General features: G+C 41.1%; 1 protein-coding gene across 1 annotated transcript; it reads right to left on the reverse strand.

The window, feature by feature from the left end:
- Window positions 1–11,180: 11,180 nt before the first annotated feature.
- dusp19a (dual specificity phosphatase 19a) lies at window positions 11,181–21,395 on the reverse strand. The gene is made up of 4 exons (XM_063050086.1): window positions 21,020–21,395; window positions 19,986–20,032; window positions 16,169–16,321; window positions 11,181–13,069 (listed from the first exon to the last, which is right to left on the reverse strand). Exons 1-4 carry the CDS (start codon window positions 21,240–21,242, stop codon window positions 12,881–12,883), a joined length of 612 nt encoding a protein of 203 aa, XP_062906156.1. The 5' UTR covers window positions 21,243–21,395; the 3' UTR covers window positions 11,181–12,880.
- Window positions 21,396–21,682: the final 287 nt, after the last annotated feature.

Here is a 21,682-nt window from a genome sequence, read left to right on the forward strand (position 1 = left end):
AACAGCTCCTTCCCCTCTGCCATCTGATTCCTAAATGGACATTGAATCTTTGGACACTACCTCACTTTTTTAAAAATATACAGTATTTCTGTTTTTGCACTTTTTAAAATCTATTCAATGTACGTAATTGATTTATTTTTTTAGTTTTTTTGTATTTTATTTATTATTATTTTTTTCTGCCAGATTATGTATTGCATTAAACTGCTGCTGCCAAGTTAACAAATTTCATGTCACATGCCGTTGATAATAAACCTGATTCTGATTCAATCTTTCCTTATAACTCAGATCCTCCAGTCCCAGCAACATCCTTGTACATTTCTCTGTACTCTTTAAACTTATCTACATGTTTTCTGTAGATAGGTGACCAAAACTGTACACAATATTCTAAATTAGGCCTCACCAACTTGATGTTATAGAACTTCAACATACCATCCCATCTCCTGTACTCAATACCTTGACTTATGAAAGCCAATGTGCCAAAAGCTTTCTTTACGACCCTATTTACCTATGATGCCACTTTTAGTTAATTACATACCTTTATTCCTAGATCCTTTGTTCTACACCACTCCTAACCTGGTTGGTCCTACTGAAGTGAAACATACTGCACTTTTCTGCATTAAATTCCGTCTGTCACTTTTCAGCCCATTTTTCTAGCTGGTCCAGATTCTGCTGCTAACTCTGATAGTCTTCCTCACATCCAGTCTTGGTGTCATTCACAAATTTGCTGATCCAGTTAACATTATCATCCAGATCATTGATATAGATGATGAACAACAGACCCAGCACCGATCTCTGTGGCACTACACTAGTCACAGGTGACCAGTCAGAGAGGCAACCATCTACTACCACTCTCTGGCTTCTCTCACATAGCTAAGGTCTCATCCAGTTTACTACCTCATCTTGAATGCCAAGCGACTGAACCTTCTTGACCAACCTTCCACGTGGCACCTTGTCACGTGCCTTGCTAAAGTCCATGTAGGCAACATCCACTGCCTTGCCTTCATCAACTTTCCTGATAATTTCCTCTTTTTGCACTACTTACTTAATTTATTTTTTTTATCTATACTTTTTATTAGAATATATAGTTTTACTTATTTTTTAAAATTGAGATACAGTGCAGATTTGGCCCTTTTGGCCCTTCAATCTGTGCCAGACCAGCAGCCCCTGATTTAACCCTAATTATTGTACAGTTTGGACTGTGGCAGGAAAGCAGAATACCCGGAGAAAACCCACAAGGTCATGGGGAGAAAGTACCAACTCCTTACAGACAGTGGCAGGAATCGAACCTGGGTCGCTAGGACTGTAAAGCATTGTGCTCACCACTACGCTATCATGCCCTCCCAACTTTTCTTATTATTATGTATTGCAATGTACTGCTGCCACACAACAATGGATTTCACGAGATATGCCAGTGATATTAAGTCTGATTCTAATTCTGATGAGAGTTGGAACATCATGTTGTGGTTGTACAAAACATTGGTTAGACAGAATATTTTGAGGTGACGTAAAATGTGTTAGGAAAGACAGTAAATTATTTGATTGAATAAAGTGCATGAAATTGAAAGCATTTTAATAGTCTTACACGAAAGTGTATCTTTCACCAAGGTGATCATCATCCAGTAACATTTGATGTTTGTTTTGGTCTGCGTCCTGGGAACTTTCTGCAGACCAGAGGGGACTCAGCTACATCTGCTCAGAACAAGTCTAGAAAAGCAGACCTTCATTTTTTACAGCAGCAGCGATCACCAACCGGGGTTCAATTCCTGCCATTGTCTGATGAAGTTTGTATGTTCTCCCCATGACCACGTGGATTTCCTCCCACATTCCAAAGACGTACGGTTAGGATTAGTCAGTTCTGGGTATGCTGTGTTGATGCCGGATGCTGACAATACTTGAGGACTGCTCTGAGCACAATCCTCGCTGATTTGATTTGACATAAATGATGATTTCAATGTATGTTTTTATGTTTCAATATCTTCTTCTTCTTCATCATGTGCCTTGTGCATTACACGCTTGGGCGATCATGGCTCTCCACATCGAACAATCCCTCGCAGCGTCAATGATATCTTGCACACTTAGACGTTAGTTCTTTCACAGTGTCCGTATATTTTCTTCTTTCCCTTCCTCTTCCGCATTTCCCAGGCATACAGCCTTGTAATGTAAGGCATTCTATTTCTCCCTTTCTGATGACATGGCCCAGGAATTTAAGTTTCCTCTCATTTAATGTTCTCATTAAAGATCTTTTTGGGCACGTTGGAGTACTATGTCATTAGTTACCCTATCTCTATATGATATTTTTAGCATTCTTCTAAGAAACCACATTTCTGTTGCTTCTAAGTTTCTTTGGAGTTCTGGTGTTATAGTCCATGTTTCGGAAGCATACAGCAAGATTGACCAGATGTAACATTTTAGTAGCCTAAGCCTTGTTGTCATAGAAATGTGTCTGTTGGTAAAAATGGGTTTCATTTTTTGGAAATTGGTTTTGGCAATGGCAATTTTTTTTATTTCTACTGTACTTCTGGCATCTTGTGATTTAAAGCTACCAAGGTAATTAAAGCTGGTCTCTTGTTCAATCTCTTGGTTACCGATGTACACTTGGCAGTTGGGAGTATCCTGTTGTTTTGATATTATCATACATTTGTTTTTTTTACGGTTGATGGTTAGATCAAAATCTGCACTTGTTTGTACTACTTTGTCTAGGAGGATTTGTAGGTCTTCTGCAGCACTTGCTATTAGGGTGGTATCATCTGCATATCTTATATTATTGATGTTAACACCTCCAATTTTTATCCCATCTAGGTCTTCTGTTTCTCTGAGAATCATTTCACTATAGATATTAAATAATTCCGGAGAGGCAACGCATCCCTGTCTAACTCCTCTTTGAATTTTAGTCCACTGCTTATGTTATCATCAATTTTTACCGCCACCGTTTGATTCCAATCTAAATTTTGAAGCAGTTGTTGGTCCCTTCCAGCAATGTTTAGTTTAGCGAGAATTTGAAATAATTTTTCATGTTGCACTTTGTCAAATGCTTTAGTGAAATCAATAAAACATAAAAAGACATCATTTTGATATTCAATTGCCCTTTCTGAAAGCATTCATAGTATGAAAATTGCGTTCCTAGTTCCTCTATCCTCAATAAGCCCATATTGCAGTTTAGAAGTTTCTGGTCTTAACTTGTTTTTAATTCGACTCAGAACAATTCTCAACAAAATCTTTATTACGTGACTCATAAGACTGATTGTTCTATAATTTTCGCAGTCAATAGTTCCAGGAATTTCTGGCAGAGTTATAAATACTGATTTCAAGAGATCGCCAGGCAATACACCAGACTCATATATGCCATTAAACAGTTAAAAAGAATATCTTTGCCCAGATCTTCCAGGGTGTTGTATCATTTCCACTGAAATTTCATCAGGTCCAGTGGCTTTACCATGTTTCATGCTTTTCATTGCTTTAGTTATTTCTTCTTTGGTAATAGGTGGGCCAGAATTAGGGTGTTTAATATCTGGGGTTCCCCTCTATTATCTTCAAAAAGCTGCTCTATATACTGAATCCACCTCTCACATTCTTTATCTGAATCTGTTAGTATGGATCCGTCTGCTGATCTTATGCATCCTGTAGAGGAGGTTTTCTTAATTCCAGTAATTTCCTTAATTTTCAATATACATGTGACAAATAAAGTTAACCTTTAATGTTTATCTTTAATCTTTGAGTCGTTTTGACAAGTCTGCTCAGGAACCCATCCCACAGGATCCATTGCAGGTGGGTTCATGTCTAGTCCCTGTACATCTCCACTCCCCATCAGGAAGGCCTCAAAGCTCTCAGTTTCTTTCTGGACACCAGACCCATCTAGTTCTCCTCCACCTCCAATCTCTTCTGTCTGGAGGAACTAGTCCTCACTCTCAATAATTTCTCCTTCGGCTCCACCCACTTCCTTCAAACAAAAAGTGTAGCCATGGGCACTCGCATGGGTTCCAGCTACACTTGCCTTTTTGCCAGTTACATGGAACAGTCTGTGTTCCAAGCCTACATTAGTGTGTCTCCCTCACTTTTCCTATGCTACATCAATGACTGCATTGGTGCTGCTTCCTGCACCCATGCAGAGCTCGTCAACTTTATCAACTTTGCCCTCAACATCACCCTGTCCTCAAATTTACCTGGTTCATTTCCAACACCTTCCCCTTTCTCAATCTTTCTGTCTCTATCTTTGGAGATAGTTTATCTACTGATATCTTTTATAAACCCACTGACTCTCACAGCTACCTAGACTATACCTCTTCCCACCCTGTTACTTGTAAAAACACCATCCCATTCTCTCAATTCCTCTGTCTCCACCACATCTGCTCTCAGGATGAGACTTTTGATTCCAGAACTAAGGAGATGTCCTCCTTCTTCAAAGAAAGGGGCTTCCCTTCCTCCATCAATAATGCTGCCCTCCCCTGCATCTCTTCCATTTCTCTAATGTCTGCCATCACCCCATCCTCCCGCTACTCCACCAGGCATAGAGTTCCTCTTGTCCTCACTTCCCACCCTACCAGCCTCCGTGTCCAGCACATAATTCTCTGTGACTTCTACAATCTCCAATGGGATCCCACCACCAAGCACGTCTTTGCCTACCCCTCACTTTCTGCTTTCCACGTGGATTGCTGCCTACGTGACCCCCTTGTCTATTCGTCCCTCCACTCCCTCTTGGTACTTATCCTTGCAAGCAGAACAAGTGCTACACCTGCCTCTACACTTCCTCCCTCACTACCATTCAGGGCCCCAAACTGTCCTTCCAGGTGAGGTGACATTTCACCTCTGAGTCTGTTGGGGTCATCTACTGTATCTGGTGATCCCAGTGTGGCCTCCTGTATATCAATGAGACCCGACATAGATTGGGAGACTAGTTCATCGAGCACCTACGCTCCGCCTGCCAGAACAAGTGGGATCTCCCAGTGGCCGTCCATTTTAATTCTACTTCCCATTCCCATTCTGACACGTCAGTCCATGGCCTCCTCTACTGCCACAATGAGGCCACACTCAGATTGGAGGAACGACACCTTATACTCCGACTGGGCAGCATCCAAATTGATGGCATGGACATCGATTTCTCGAACTTCCGATAATGGCCCCACCTCTCCTTCACCATTTTCCTCTCTCACCTTATCATCTTAACCTGCCCATCACCTCCCTTTGGTGCTCCTCCCCCTTCCCTTTCTTCCATGGCCTTCTGTCCTCTCCTATCAGATTTCCCTTTCTCCAGCCCTTTATCTCTTTCACCAATCGACTTCCAAGCTCATTACTTCACCCCTCCCCCTCTCCCGGTTTCACCTATCACCTACTACCTTGTATTTCTTCCTCCTCCCCCCCCCCACCTTCTTACTCTGACTTCTCATCTTTTTTCTTTAGTTCTGATGAAGGTTCTCGGCCTGAAACGTTGACTGTTTACTGTTGTCCACAGATGCTGCCTGGCCTGCTGAGTTCCTCTAGCATTTTGTGTGTGTTCCACAGGATCCATCTTGCCTTTCTCCTGCTATGTGCTTATGATCTTTTCCATGAAGGACAGATAGAGTGGTAAAGTCCAAATGAATAGAACATTGTACCACAGACCCATCCTTTGCAGCACTGGGGACAGGTAGAATCTTAGTATTAAGTGAGGATGAGGGCAACATCCACCATTAATGCTGCTTTCACCGGCATCTCCTCCATTTCCCAACCATCTGTGCACACCCCATCTTCCCGCTACTTTAAAAGTGACAGAGTTCCTCTTGACCTTACCTACCACCCCTCAGGCGTCCAACACATCATTCTCCACAACTAAAAGGATCCTACCAACAAACATATCTTTACCACCTCCCTCCATTTTTTTTAAGGGTTGTACTCTCCATGATTCCCTTGTCCATTTGTCCCTCCCCACTAATCTCCCGCTGGGCACTTATCCCTGCAAGCGGCCAAATTATTACACTGGCTCATTCACCTCCTCCCTCACCTCCATTCAGGGCCCCCAAAAGTCCTTCCAGGTGAGGGAGCACTTCACCTGCAAATCTGCAGGGGTTATCTATTGTGTCCGGTGCTCCTAGTGCAGCCTCCTCTACGTTGGTGAGACCCATCGTAAATTGGGGGACCACTTTGTCCAGCACCTCCTTTCCAACTGCCAAAAGTGGAACTTCCCAGTGGCCAAACATTTTCATTCCAATTCCCATTCCCATTCCGATGTGTTAGTCTACGGCCTCTCTTGTGCGCAAAGAGGCCACCCTCAGGGTGGGGGAGCATCACTTGATATTTGGTCTGGGTAGCCTCCAACCTGATGGTATGAATATTGATTTTACCTTCCAGTAAAAAAAAATTCCCTGCATCTCCCCTCTTCTTCTATTCTCCACTCAGGCCTCTTACCTCTTCTCACCTGCCTATCACTTCCCCCGGTGCCCCCCTCCTTTCTTTCTCCTATGGTCCACTCTACTGTCACGATTCCTTCCTCTCCAGCCCTTTACCTTTCCCACCCCACCTGGCTTCAGACATCACCTTCCAGCTATCCTCCTTCTCTTCCCCCATCTGTTTATTCTGGCATCTTTCCCCATACTTTTCAGTCCTGAAGAAGGGTCTTGGTCTGAAACGTTGACTGTGGCATTTAATGTTTATGTACCACAGTTCTACATGCAGCTTGATGCTGCCACATAAAAGCTGGTAATCAAAACTGGCTAGCGTTGGGAATGCTTTTTCCTTCATTCCTCCAGAGCAGGGGTTTCCAACCCTTTTCATGCCATGGACCAATACCTTTAAACAAGGGTCCCGTGGACCCCAGGTTGGCAACCCCTGCTCTAGAGACATGCATCATAATCTTGAATCCCAATAAAACAGAAGATGCTCAGGTGACTTGCACAGCGGAGCAGTGGTGTATGGCCCAGATTTGTGCCAAATATGTCAACACCAAAACAACCTTGCAGTTGATGACTAGGTTCTTCTTGCCTGCCTTCAAAAGAGAACACCAGCGATTGAGAATACTTAAGTTTGTAACAGAATGATGAAGCAAAAATGTTTGTGGTTGACAAAGAATAAGTTCATCATGTTTGTTGTGAGTTGCTACAACATATATAGTTATAGTATTTATGAAGAAGCTGTCTGCAGTTCCTGAATTTCAATAGTCAAGGATCTTATTCATGTATTTAGATGTCCTGTTCCTGGATGGAGTTCAATGACTTTTTAAAAATGTCTTATGGACCAAGATCTGGTACTTTCTCACTGTGTATGACAACTAAACTCTTCTTTTGGTTCACCAGATTGATTCCTGGGATGGCAGGACTTTCATATGAAGAAAGACTGGATGAACTGGGCTTGTACTCGTTGGAATTTAGAATATTGAGGGGGGATCTGATTGAAACGTATAAGATCCTAAAGGGATTGGACAGGCTAGATGCAGGAAGATTGTTCCCGATGTTGGGGAAGTCCAGAACGAGGGGTCACAGTTTGAGGATAGAGGGGAAGCCTTTTAGGACCGAGATTAGGAAAAACTTCTTCACACAGAGAGTGGTGAATCTGTGGAATTCTCTGCCACAGCAAACTGTTGAGGCCAGTTCATTGGCTATGTTTAAGAGGGAGTTAGATATGGCCCTTGTGGCTACAGGGGTCAGGGGGTATGGAGGGAAGGCTGGGGCGGGGTTCTGAGTTGGATGATCAGCCATGATCATAATAAATGGCAGTGCAGGCTCGAAGGGCCGAATGGCCTACTCCTGCACCTATTTTCTATGTTTCTATGTTTCTATGTTTCTCGGGCTTACCTGAACCTGGCTTAAAGCCCAACGGGAATTTATTCGTCTTAAGGACCAACTTGCCACCTCAGGACTTCTCCATTCAAATCAGGTAATTTCATTTTTTTTTTGTAATTCACTTTTAATTCCCCCTTGAAAGGGTGATGGTGAGACATCTTCCTGAACCACTACAATCCTTTGAGTGAACGTACTTCAAGCGTGCTATAGGACATCAAGCTCCCTGAGTTTGACCCAGCAATATTGAAGCAGGAGTGCTAATAATGTATATGAAATGCTCTCACTAACAATTGGTAACATCTCCTTGTGCCACCTACATCAGTTCTGCCTGTTGATTCTTGAAAGAGCTGGTACAACCTTTTCTATATTTTATTATCTATCTGAACCTCAATTCTAGTCACACACACCCCTCCCCCCATCAGATAATTCTGCTGCTGTACTCCATCATGTCTGTGTCTCCGCTTATCTCTTTATAGAATAGACTGTTCCACCCTTCATACCTGTCCCACTGTTCACCCAGTTAATAAGAGATGTGCATTTAAAATCCATTTGTTCCTCTTTTGTTTCTGTATCTCTTGACAGCAAAAAAAAAACTCTTCAGTTTCAGCTCTGGAAGTCTCAATCAACCCAATATTCAGAACTTTTGGGAGAAGAGAAGCTTTGTTCAAGAAGTAATTACCGATTTCATTTTAACTAGCCTTAAAATAAATGCAACCTTAGCTGATCGTGATCAGCGTGATGCTTGATATTAGAGTACTGAGACTTTGAAACAGACACAGTGATTTCCAGCATCTGAAGATTTTCTCATTGTCTTTGAAACAGTTACTCTTTTTCTCTTCAGAGTGACTTTGAGCTATGATATCCAGGAAAATGATTTACAACTATAAATACTGAGCATATACTGCTGCTATTCTCTACCAAGATCTTTTAATGATTTTTAAAAATAAAAATTATTTCTCCACTAATTCATCTCCAATAGGTGAAAAATGTGGCGGTATATTTCAAATAGTAATACAGCATCACTAACTGTTCAAAAGCTAATTGGGTTTCCATTGAATAAATACTTCTATGGACAACAAGTAAATTATTTGCAGTTCTACGACATCATTTAGAATTTATTTTTCACCAGTTTACTATTTTGTTGCCGTTTACCAGTCATTTATGATGATTGACATAAAATAAAAATGTCATCATCTGGCTTTTCTTTTTAAAAGTGCTGACTGACCCTGTTATGCTGAATTATTTGGAGATTTTGGCTGTAGTATTATTCAGAGTGTGTACTTTTTGGATTTGTAAATTCAAATCAAACCTATTTCAGTGAATCCCTAGGAGGGATGACCTAATCTGACTGGAGGAACAATGAGACATCATTATAACATAATCACATACGTAAATTGGGAGGAATAGCTAACAGCAACTGCTTCGGTTTGCTTTGTATCAGCATCTTGTCTACCTTCTAATCATTGGTAAGTAGTATGATAGTAACAGTGGGGATTTTAATTACCCAAATACTAATTGGATAATGTCAATGTGAAAGCTACAGAAGATACAAAACTCTGAAATTGCATTCAAGAAAACTTTTAAGTCAGCACACAATAACTTCAACAAGACGGAGTTGGGAATAGTTGGGAACTTATGGACTTTAAGGTATGAAATACACAGATGAAAAGAATTTCAGTGGGAGCATATTTTTATGATAGTAATCATAATTCATTCAGACAACATACTGTAAATATGGACAAAGACAAAGGTTTTAAAAAAAAGCAAAAATACTATGTTTTTACCAGGTTTTGGTTATGATGAAGGACCAAAAAAAAGGACTAGAATTAGCTAATTGATATTGAATCAATCCTAGAGCAATGAGAGATATTCATCAGGGGATTTCGGAGAATCAAGATAAACATGTTCCCAGGAATGAGAAAGGCAAGACTGCCAAATTTACAACATACAGATAATAAAGTCCATTGAAACTACAATAAAGCAAAAAAACAGATACCAATCCTGCAGACTGACAGGAGCTTAAAGAAACTGTAGGAGTGACACTAGAAAATTAAAAAAGGAAAGCAAACAGGAGGTATGGGAAACTGCTGGCAAGTAACCTCAGAGAACATCCAAAGATATTTTATAAGTTCATAAAGAGTTAGGCGATACCATGAATAGCGTAGGACCTATTAGGGACCAAAAGGAAAGCAATATGTGGAGGAGGCAGCTATGGTTTTGGTCCTTAGGAAATGCTTAATAAAGAGAGGGTCAATAGAAATAAACACAATGTGCTGAATTCCAACTTCTCCATCACCCGTTAACATAAATTGGCACACAATTGAAAGACACAAAATGGAGTTTACAAACAAATGGCAAAGAAGCTCTGGGCATGACCTTCTCACACAAGCAAGTGTCTGAAGAGAGCTGTCAGGTTTGGTGAGACATGATACATTCCTTATTAAATAGCATGCTAAAATCATAACTGACTTTTGTGCTCTCTGATAGAGTCCCTGGAGAACTTTACCATTGCCTGTCTGGTGATTCAGTGTGTGTTCAAACAAATGTGCATCAGGTAAATGCAGTTAGATTCACTTCTGCTTCAATTTACCGCTGCAGGGATTCCCACAGATTCAGCTATCTTTTCTCTACTGACCCTTTTCCACAAAGTGTGCAAGAGAAATCGATTGAACATAAAACAAACAGCAGTATTGTAATCACTGGCTCTGACTGTCAAAGTGGAAACAGGAAAACACAAGATTGAGAAACACCCTCAAAATACTGTTACTAATCTTTCTGTAAAGATCTCATTTCATAGCAAGGATTTATTCACCCTTCCCTTTAATAATGGTGAAGTGGATAAATCAACAATATCACAATGTTAACCTTTCTGTCTCTGTAAAAAGCTATACTGAATAAAATTTGAATTCGATTGAAACCCAGTGTAATATTCTTGTTTGCCTCTTTTAAGTAAGATCACAATGTGTTAATGCAAATTTAAGATCATCTCTTGTATGAATATTTTAGGAGAATAGCACTCAAATTCCAAAACATTAGCTACTCCCTGAAGCAGTTAATGAAAGGACTTCTTAGGTCTGTTGTGGTAATGTCATTGTATCTCATCTTGTCTTTCTTCCTTCTGGTTTAAACTCCAGTTCAGATTGATATAATTTCATGTGAAAAATTGTTTCCAGTTTTTGACACTTGCTGCGTTTTTGAATGTAAGAAAATTGAATCAATTGCAGAAATTTATGCTTCAAAGGTGAAGGCTGCAACAAGAGGCTTCTAATAGAGGCTGATTCTATATCAGACATCCCACCCTGCAAAAACTCATTTCAGGGAGGTAGCACCACCTCCACCGCCCGCCCAGTCAACTTCCAAGGGTGTATGTATACAGGACATTTGATTATGAAAGAACACAATTTATTTGATCACATATTGAAACTATTTACACACACAAACATATATATATATATTCCTTGTTGAGCTAATGAACGAATGACACCTGTTAAACTCACCTCAACATGTCTTTTACAGTCATTTAACCCACCATGGGCAATAGAAAAGTCACTGTTACAAACAGTGCAGTGAGCAACACTGTCATTATTTTTGATCCCTATTAGGCAGGGGTACACTTTAGTGGTACACTTCCATGCCAGCCATGATGTCTATCTATATCAGTCCTATTTGCCTGTGTGAGGCATGTACCCCTCTACTCCTCTCCTATCCAAGTACCTGACCAAATGCTTTTTAAGTGATGTAATAATTCTATCTGCTTCTCTTCCTCTGGTATTTCATTCCATATAACCACCAACCTCTGTGAAAATCTTACCCCTCACATCTCCTTAAAATTTCTCCCCCCTCACATTAAACCTATATCTTCCAGTTCTAGGCTTCCCTGCCCTGGGAAAACAATTTTGACTATCTACCCTCTCCGTGCCCATTAGTAATTTGTATTAATCAATCCTATAAAGTTTTCTGTGCACTGTGTTGGGATCTTGTGCGTTAGGGAGGCAATTTTATTAGGAATCTGATAAGAAGTAGAAATAACAGAAGATTTTAATCTGCGTCACTTACACCCCCTATATTTGCTACACCAATCAGGCCCAAGAAAGGAGATTGTTATTTACAGAAAAGGACACCCAAAATCAATTCTAATAACTGGACATTTTATTGCTTATACACTGATCATTTCATTACATTTTTAGTACATTTTTAATCAAAATGCTCCGGGCCATGAACTTTTAATATTAACTTTTAAAATAATATCCATTTGAGACACTTAAGTAAAAGGAATCTGCCTCAAAAAGTCACCTTTTTTATCGTTTGTGATTTTTAATGGCAAGTGAATCCATTTGAACGAAACTCCTGCTTGACACATTTGTAACCATTTATACTCTACATTAATTTTATACAATTTCTTAAGGTCAATGGATTATGGTTTCTCCTAAGTTAGTTTAATTTCAGCACAATATTATGGGCCAAAGAGCCTCTTCCTGTGCTGTACTGTTCTCTACAACACACACAAAATGCTGGAGGAACTCAGCAGGCCAGGCAACATTTATGAAAAAGAGTAAACAGGTGATGTTTCAGGCTGAGACCCTTCTTCAGTCCCAATGAAGGGTCTGGCCTGCTGAGTGCCTCCAGCAGTTTGTGTGTTGCTTGGATTTCCAGCATCTCTAGGTTTTCTCGTCTCCGTTCTATGTTTTATTTGTCGGGTATCTAGTATTGTAAATATTAACCATTAAATAAACAGTTTTACAAGCATACATAATTAAAGATACATTGCTCCAAGATAATCTAAAATAAATCAAAACATAAGTTTTACAGTACATCATATTTTTCTATCAATAAACATATGGTACCTACAGTTTTGTTACCAAGATGCTGATTTATAAAAACACGGCAACTTTCTTTTACTTTGCTCAATATTTACCCTTTTAAGTTTTTGTAATTTGTAATTTATCAACATTCAAACCAGCATAAATACATTATTTATATTTACATAACTTTAATTTGGGAAACATTAACAGTAAATACAGCTAAAATCAAGTTGAAAATGTACAAATTGCATTAACAGCATTGCTCTCTTGTTAAAAGTATGTAGCATTTATACAATTCAGTCCTTTTTATTCAGCACCATTTTGTTCTATTCATTTCTTTGTCTGGTAATTCTTCAGTTGCTCCATAAACCCAGGGTTAGGATTGATAACCTGCCTTGCATTCTTCACTTCTGAGAAAGCATCATTAAAGCTGAGTCCATATAACCACATGAGATAACCTATCACTATAGATGCAGAACGTGACACTCCAGCATTGCAATGAACCAGCACCACACCATTCTTGAAAAGAATATGACAAACAAGGCAAAGTGATTAAATGACTATCAACTCACTGTCAGTTAAATAAGACCAAAATTAGTTCATATATAATGTAAATAGTACAAAATGTTTTCAAGGCAGCTGTCTGATATTTGGCTTTTCAAAATTATTCTCCCCAAGGTACTTACCTGACTTTGAACGATTCCAGTGCCATTTATTTATACAATATAAACCTCATTAACAGGAAATGATAACTACAGGTCTGCGTTTTGAGCATCTTAATACGATAGACTATGATACCCAACAGCATATCAACAGTAAAATAAACACTGGCTATATCTTCAGATTTAATTACAGAATATTGCTGATTAGCATTCCAAACATCCTCAACAAAAAAAAATTCAACTGCATGCTAATTGCTTTTGATTAGGAATTCAAGCCTGTGATATTTTATTTGATTCCTATACATTCTCAGCTCTTACTCTAAGAAGATAGAATTTATGATTTTGTATCTTTCATTTCTTTTTAAAATGTACCCAAAATACTATTTGGTTTCTTGATAATATTAAAGGTATTACATCAAATGCATCAATATCAAAATTGGATTAATGTTCCATGTACATGCATTATATCTCTTAACCTGTTAAAAATAATTATTTGGCAAGGTTTCTTCAGTTGAAGTTAATGGCACAACTGTTTGAAAATACAGAGTGACTATATAAATCTTCGATGCAAATATTTATGACATTACAGTCACATCTAAAACCTATACATCAGTCTGTCATGGTTTGCAACTTGGTGGTTATGTGGAACCCAGCCCTACCGTCTCCCAAACTTAACACCATTACTACTGCAGTAATGGATTCACTTTCACCCAAAACATGACATAAATAGTCTCCATTAATCTTCCTCTACTGTTCAAAAACTCACAGAACTGGACAGCACAGGAATAGGTCCTTTGGCCCAAGATATTATGCCAAATTAATTAAGCTAATGGCACCTAATCCCTTCTGTTGGCACCATAACTCCCATTTTCTGCATATTCACCTGCCTATCTAAGACCCTATTAAACACTATGTCATACCCAGCCCCAGCACTACTCCTGTAAGTGCATTCCAGGCACTTACCACTCTTTGTCTAAAAAAATTTGCCCTGAGCATTTACTTGGAACATTCCATTTTCAACTTAAATGCAATTCCTCTAGTATTAGACAGATCAACACTTGGAAAATACATCAGCTATCTGTTCCATCTCTATCTCTCATCATTTTGTAACCTTCTGTTAGATCTCCCCTCAGCCTCTGCCATTCCAAAGAAAACAGCCAAGTTTGTCCAACCTCTTCTCATGGCACATGTCCTCTAATCTAAACAGCATCCTGGTAAACCTCTTCTGAACCCACTCCATAGCCTCTACATCCTTCCTATAATGGGCAACCAGAACTGCTGAAATATTACAAATGCAGCCTAACCAAAGTTTTATAAGGCTGCATTCTAACTTCCTGATTCTTAAACTCAATGACTTGATTAATAAAAGTAAGCATGTCATACGCTGTCAACTTTCAGGGAGCTATGGACTTGGACTGCAAGATTCCTCTGTACATCAACACTGTTCAGAGTCCTGCCATTAACTATCCCTTTACATTTGTTCTCCCAAAGTGCAATACCTCACACTTCCCTGGAATCTGCTATTTTTCTACCTAAGGGTCCTGCCATTAACTGTAATCTATATCCCGAAGTATCCATTGGAGAAGATCGGGACATTTTCCATAATGCCACCAATCTTTGTGTCATCAGCAAACTTACTAACCACCCATCAAGGCATATGTTATCCCAAACAGCAGAGGTCACAGTACAGATCCCTACAGAATGCCACTAGCCATGGATCTCGAGTCAGAATTAGTCCAATGAACCACTCTCCTCTTGCTTCCTATGAGAAAACTAATTCCAAATCCAAACAGCCAAGACATCATGGATCCTTTAAAAAGTTAATGAGGAATACAGAAATAATTTTAAGATAATAACATAACAGAGAGGCAAAGTATTTTGTCCTTTGCTTCCTAAAATCTTTTCCATAATACTCAATTGAAACCAATTGTGTTTCAGATTCCATGCCAGGTCTCAACGGATGCTGGATTCAAAAAACAATTCCTTAGTGACTGTGCTTCAGATCCCATGAGGCAGATGCCCAAGACTTGCTACAAAGTAAATGTCTGTGTGCATGAGACTGTTGACAAGGTCAACATTATTCAGCCCAGTGTTTTTCTTATACTAACCTTCCCATGACTTGACAAGATCCTCTCCTTTAATCATAACTCAGAATGCACAACACCACTGTCTAGATCTTCTCAAATACATAATACTGAAGCAAAACTACAATTTTTATGATTATTCCTATACCTATATCACAGTATCTTTCACCACTTACCCTGCCAATGCAATGCAAATCCTACCCATCACACCACCTACTCATTTCTGCAATATAATTGAAAAAGCAGAGTTTCACAATGAATGGGAAAACATTAAGAGAAAACCAATAGGAAGCAGAACAAAACCGATGCAGCAAGATAGATGTATGTGCACAGAGCAAAATAGATACCAATGTAATGAGTAATATCACAGATTTTGCAAAAGTTGGAATGCTAAACAAAAATTAGTCTGGCTATTTATTACTACGTTGTTTATATTTTCCTACTAATGAATATTTGCTTCCCATTAAACAAATACTTTAATTTGTGATGAGGTTTTTAAACTGTACGGTGGATTTGAAGATAAATGATCAAACCCATTACAAGCAGTTTCACGTTGCTAGACATGCTACCTAAAGCCAGATAAGGAAACTATAAAAGAATTGTTGGTGGAATAGTCTTTCAGTCAAGTCTTCAGTAATAAATAATAAAACCAGTTGATCACTGGTATGTGTGTGGAGTCGATTTCTTCATACATACATTCCTTTGTCAAAGGAAAACAAAGTCAGAGCCCAGTGGAAAAAAGAATAAATTATGCATTGCACACGCATCAAGTGGAAATATTTTATTAATAGATTCACCAGTTAATGTGAAATGTTCTTTATGTGTTTAATTGAAATTAATTAATTCACTTCCACACGACCAGCGCTTCTTACCTGTGTCTTGGCTTGGTCAATAAAGTCAAAGCATTCTTGAAAGTACAAGGTGATAGCAGTGTCAGGGAGGTCCAGTATGGAAACATTTTTGTAAATGAACTCAAAGGGAAAGGCATTTTCTATGCCATAGCCCACGTTCAAGATGTGAGATATCTGAGAAAGAAAACAGGTTTTTTTTTAGAAAGCTATCTGTTTCACCTTTCCACCTGTAAAATGTTCACGGTTTATATCCAAGCTGCTCTTTAGCTAGTTGCTAGCGAATGCACGTGTTGACTTTGCCTCCGACTTTACTTCCTATCAAGAAGAGTCCTTCTGATCCACTTTCAAACAATTTGTGTGTTAAAAAAACATTAAAAGGTGCATGTACGGAGACCCATTTTTTTAAATTTCAAAATATACTTTATTCAAAAATAAATATATACAATGAACCATTCAATAACTTTTCATCCCTTACATACGTTTCCATTATAGTCAGTACATATCCGTATTTATAGCCACCCACGTGGCACTCCAGTAGTTCAGCTTAGCATATCATTGTTGAGGGGTATACTCCCCGCCCACTGACCCCTCCCACTCCCACGGGTGGAGAAACCTATACTGTGGTCCTTCCCCACCGGGCCCTTGCGGTGGCTGCACCAAGTTTCAGTGCGTCCCTCAGCACGTACTCCTGCAGCCGAGAATGTGCCAGTCGGCAGCATTCTCCCACGGACATCTCCATGTGCTGGTAGATCATCAAGTTTCGGGCCGACCAAAGAGCGTCTTTCACCGAGTTGATGATCTGCCAGCAACACTGGATGTTGGTCTCCGTGTGCGTCCCCGGGAACAGCCCGTAGATCAGAGAGTCCTCTGTTACGCAGCTGCTGGGGATAAAACGTGACACTAGCCCGTCCATCCTCCTCCACACCCTCTTTGCGAACTGGCAGTGTGCAAAGAGGTGGGTCATAGACTCCTCATCACTGCAGTCCTCCCGTGGGCAGTGGGGTGCGGAGACGACGTTCCGGGCGTACAAGAGGGCTCTGACTGGGAGGGCCCCTCTCACCGCCAGCCAGGCGAGGTCTTGGTGCCTGTTGGTGAGATCTGGCGATGAGGCATTTTGCCAGATGAACTGGACAGTCTGCTCAGGGAACCACCCCACTGTGTCCATCATGTCCTTCTCCTGCAGTGCCTGCAGGACACTACGTGCCGACCACTACCTGATGGCCCTGTGGTCAAAGGCGTTCTCCTGGAAGAACTTTGCTACGTAGGACAGGTATGCCGGCAACAACCAGCTGACTGGGGCATTGCGCGGGAGTGGGGCCAGACCCATCCTTCGTAGCCAGGGCGACAGGTAGAACCTGGGCACATAGTGGTACTTGGTGCCCACATACCTGGGTTCTACACACAACCTGATGCAGCCACATACGAAGCTGGCCATCAGGGTGAGGGCGACATTGGGGACGTTCTTGCCCCAGTTGTCCAGGGACATGTGCATGACGGTCCGTCTCACCCGCTCCATCTTGGATCCCCAGACGAATCTGAAGACAGCCTGGGTGATTTCCGAGCTGTAGGAGCGGGGGACAGGCCAGACCTGCGCAAAGTACAGCAGCCCTGAGAGCACCTCACACCTGATGACCAGGTTCTTGCCTGTTATCGACAGGGAGCGCCCTCCCCACAGTCCCAGTTTCTGTTTCACCTTGGCAGTCCGCTCCTGCCAGTTCTTGTTGCACGCCTCAGCCCCTCCAAACCAGATCCCCAACACCTTCACGTGGTCAGACCTGATGGTGAAGGGGACGCTGGATCGGTCGGGCCAGTTGCCGAAGAGCATGGCTTCGCTCTTCGTGCGGTTGACCCTGGCCCCCGACGCTAGCTCAAACTGTTCGCAGGTGCCAATCAACCTGCGAACTGACCTCGGATCAGAGCAGAAGACGGTGACATCGTCCATGTACAGGGAGGTTTTCACTTGGGTCTCTCCACTGCCTGGCAGCGTCACCCCTCTTATGCCCTCATCCCTCCTGATGGCTTCCGCAAAGGGTTCTATGCAGCAGACAAACAAGACAGGGGAGAGGGGATAGCCCTGCCTGACTCCAGACCTGACGGGGAAGCTGTCTGTTTCCCACCCGTTAACCTGGACTGCACTACGGATGTCTGTGTAGAGCAGTCTAATCCAATTCCGGATTCCCTCCCCAAATCCCATTTTGGAGAGCACGTCCGCCATGTACGTGTGCGATATCCTGTCAAAGGCTTTCTCCTGGTCCAAGCTGACCAGGCAGGCATTCACCCCCCCCGTCCTGCACGTAGGCGATGGTGTCCCTCAGCAGCGCGAGGCTGTCTGAGATCTTCCTGCCCGGTACAGCACAGGTTTGGTCCGGGTGGATCACCTGTCTCAGAGCAGACTTGACCCTGTTGGCGATCGCCTTGGACAGGATCTTGTAGTCCACATTCAGGAGAGAGAAGGGTCTCCAATTTCTAATGTCCTCCCTTTCCCCCTTCTGCTTGTAGATGAGGGTGATGATGCCCTTCCTCATGGACTCAGACATACTGCCGGCCAGAAGCATAGCGTTGTACACTTCCAGCAGGTCTGGGCCTATCCAGTTCCACAGAGCCGAGTACAACTCAGCCGTCGCTTCCGAGAGTCTTACCCAACCCAAAGGAACGGATGGAGCCTGTCAACTCGTCCAGGGTCAGTGGCTGATCCAGACTCTCCCGCTTGCCGTCGTCTAAGACCTGCGTGATAGACGACAGGAAGTTGCGGGAGGCTGTGGATTCTGTGGCCTTTTCGTCGTACAGACCGGCATAGAAGGACTTGCAGATCCTCAGTATGTCGGTCTGCGAGGACGCGACTGAGCCGTCCTCTTCCTTAAGGTTGTGGATCACAGAGCTCCCCCTGTGCACCTTTTGGAAGAAGAAGCGTGAGCACGTCTCGTCCTGTTCCACAGTTTGGACCCTTGATCGGAAGATGATCTTGGAGGATTCGGCGGCGAGGTGCTGGGCTTGCCGGCCCTTCACCTCCCGCAATTCCTCCCTGACATCCACCCCCTTCGACTGCAGAAGGAGAAGTTGCTGCAACTCTGTCTGGAGTTTACGCAGTTCCCTCTGCTCCTGCCTTGCCTTCTGGATACCCTTGCGGATGAAGAACCTCTTAATGTTCTCCTTGGTGGCCTTTTGCCCATTGTACCTGCACTAATCATAAAATACTCAGTTTACCTAAGCTTACACTAATCTCCTTTATCATCTCATAGGCTAATCATTACCTTCTGATTCTCTTGTCACTCACTCACACTATAGACAATTTACAGAAACCAATAAATCTACCTACCAGCATGTCCTTGGCATGTGAGAGAAAAATGAAGCACCCGAGGGAACATATGCAAATCCATACATTCAACACCCAAGGTCAGGACTGAACCCATGTGTTCAGAACTGTGAGGCAGCAACACTACTTTTGCACTGTCGGGCTGCACTGCCTGCCGGTCTGAACTCTATAATTTGCAATTGCATGTTATTTTTGATGTAGAAGAATATTCCAAAGTACCCGAAGGAGGGAAACCCACACCAAGTCTTTGTGGGATGATTAGTAGAAAATATCTATAAAGTGGGTACAGTCATTGAAGATAGAATGTAGAGCAATGAGGCAAAACAAAACTCTGATTTGTAGATCCGACTGAGGCACAAACTAGAAAGAGTTCTTTTTTAAAGTGAAGTACGATTTTGATGTAAAAAGAGAATTTAACCTCCGAAGTCCAGTGGCACACAATATGGTCCAACAAAACTTGGTGCTGATGACTCATTTCAATCATTCACCCATTCACTCATTTTTAAACCAAAGTAAAACTTTTACCTTGTGTGTTTTTAATTTCTCATAATTATGGACCACATCTTGTGAAGCTGGAAAAGACACAAACACAAACATTGTCAACAATCTTCTTAAATTTGTGAGTTCTGGCTAGAAATGCAACCCGCAGTAGCTGAGTAAACTCACTGAACAAGCAGCTAGCTGACTGACACTAGCTTTGGGAGACTACTTTTTGAAAATCAATTGTCTTAATGAGTAACTTGATCCTATAATGACTGGATGGGAGAGCAGCTTTCAGCCTTGTAATTTTATGCATTGAGAGCACATAGTGCCAATAGCATGAAATGTTGAACTCAATGCTAACAGCGCAGAGTCTAGAGGTGAAAGTACAGATTCGAAATTATTACCGAATGTAAATTGTGCTAAATTTACATGTGAAGGTATAATTGTTTCCAATGTAATTTTGTCAAAATATCAGAATACACCAAGAATGATACAATTTAAATAAGTATACCGTAGAGTAAATCATTACAAATTCTGATCCCAAAACAAGTATGATTTAAATAACTTTAGAATAATTTAAATAAACAGCTCCAACTATGATGGTATGATATGATCTACTCAATATTACAAAGCCATGAAAAACAGGAAAAATCATTGCTTAAGAGACCACGCGATTTAATAAACAAAACACTTAGAAACATTTTGTTTTGCTTATCCAACATGGAAACACCATCAGAAAAGCTCACTTATATTGTTAGATAACACCATTATTATCATCACTTTTCAAGAGAATATTGTTACTCCAATAAACAAAACAATCTCTTATTATAAAGAAATTGTACTAGCTGGACTTGCTATCAAGCCAATAAAGAAATGACTTCCAGAGTTAGGGTTTTAAGAGAGGCAAGAGAGATGTAGCGAAAAATAAACTTCCATGGTAACAAACTACCAAGTTTACTTTTACCCGCTTTCAGCAACCATATACACGCAGCTACGCTACAATGAGAAAACGCAATGTTATACAATAACCTGCTCTGTGAGATCAGAAGTTATAGCAGAGGTTCTATTACGCTCACCCAGCAAAAGCCACGGTTTAATAACACCAACTTGCAGATCAAGGCTGGTATCATGGACATATCCATAAGCTCCATCCGTTTGCTGAGCATCTGCTTCGACATGCACTCGAGCGTCTCTGAGTGTTTCAATTAGTCTTTTCCCAGTTATTGTTGTCACTCTTGTGCTCTGTTTCCTGAGCGATGTCTTGGAAAAAGCCTTGATTTCATTGACAAGCGAATGCATCACATTTAAATTCCAGAAAGCAAATAAACAAAATACTGAGAATTCAATACATTACATACACTAAAAAGAAAAATCACAGCAGCACGACTTTAACGTGCTGCAATAAACATGGTCCATTTAATATAAGTAAGGGACTTCTTACACCATCCGAATTGAAACCAATCCTATCCTCCTGATTGGTTGTTTCTACGTTGCGGAATACCAACAACGATCTATGAAATACAAAATACTAAAAGTAGAAGAACTTGGTTGCTCCAGAAACATCGCCACCTACTGCAGGAAGATCGGAGTTTGAAATTAGGTACTGTACCGTACATGCAGATACTGAATTGTGTTGAAATATTATTGCAAAATTTAATTGGGATCCTCCAGCTCGATAACATAATGAATACAGCGTAATCACAGATCAGTAGGATAGATAGATAGATAGACATACTTTA

Source organism: Mobula hypostoma, chromosome 6 (genome assembly GCF_963921235.1).
Source record: "Mobula hypostoma chromosome 6, sMobHyp1.1, whole genome shotgun sequence".
NCBI lineage: Eukaryota > Metazoa > Chordata > Chondrichthyes > Myliobatiformes > Myliobatidae > Mobula > Mobula hypostoma.

Coding starts and splice junctions, on each gene's coding strand:
- dusp19a (XM_063050086.1), bottom strand. CDS start 21,242: ATGCATTCGCTTGTCAATGAAATCAAGGCTTTTTCCAAGACATCGCTC. Junction 20,033..21,019: donor TAAACCGTGGCTTTTGCTGG/GTGAGCGTAATA, acceptor TGTCTTTTCCAG/CTTCACAAGATGTGGTCCAT. Junction 13,070..16,168: donor TTGACCAAGCCAAGACACAG/GTAAGAAGCGCT, acceptor ATTCTTTTCAAG/AATGGTGTGGTGCTGGTTCA.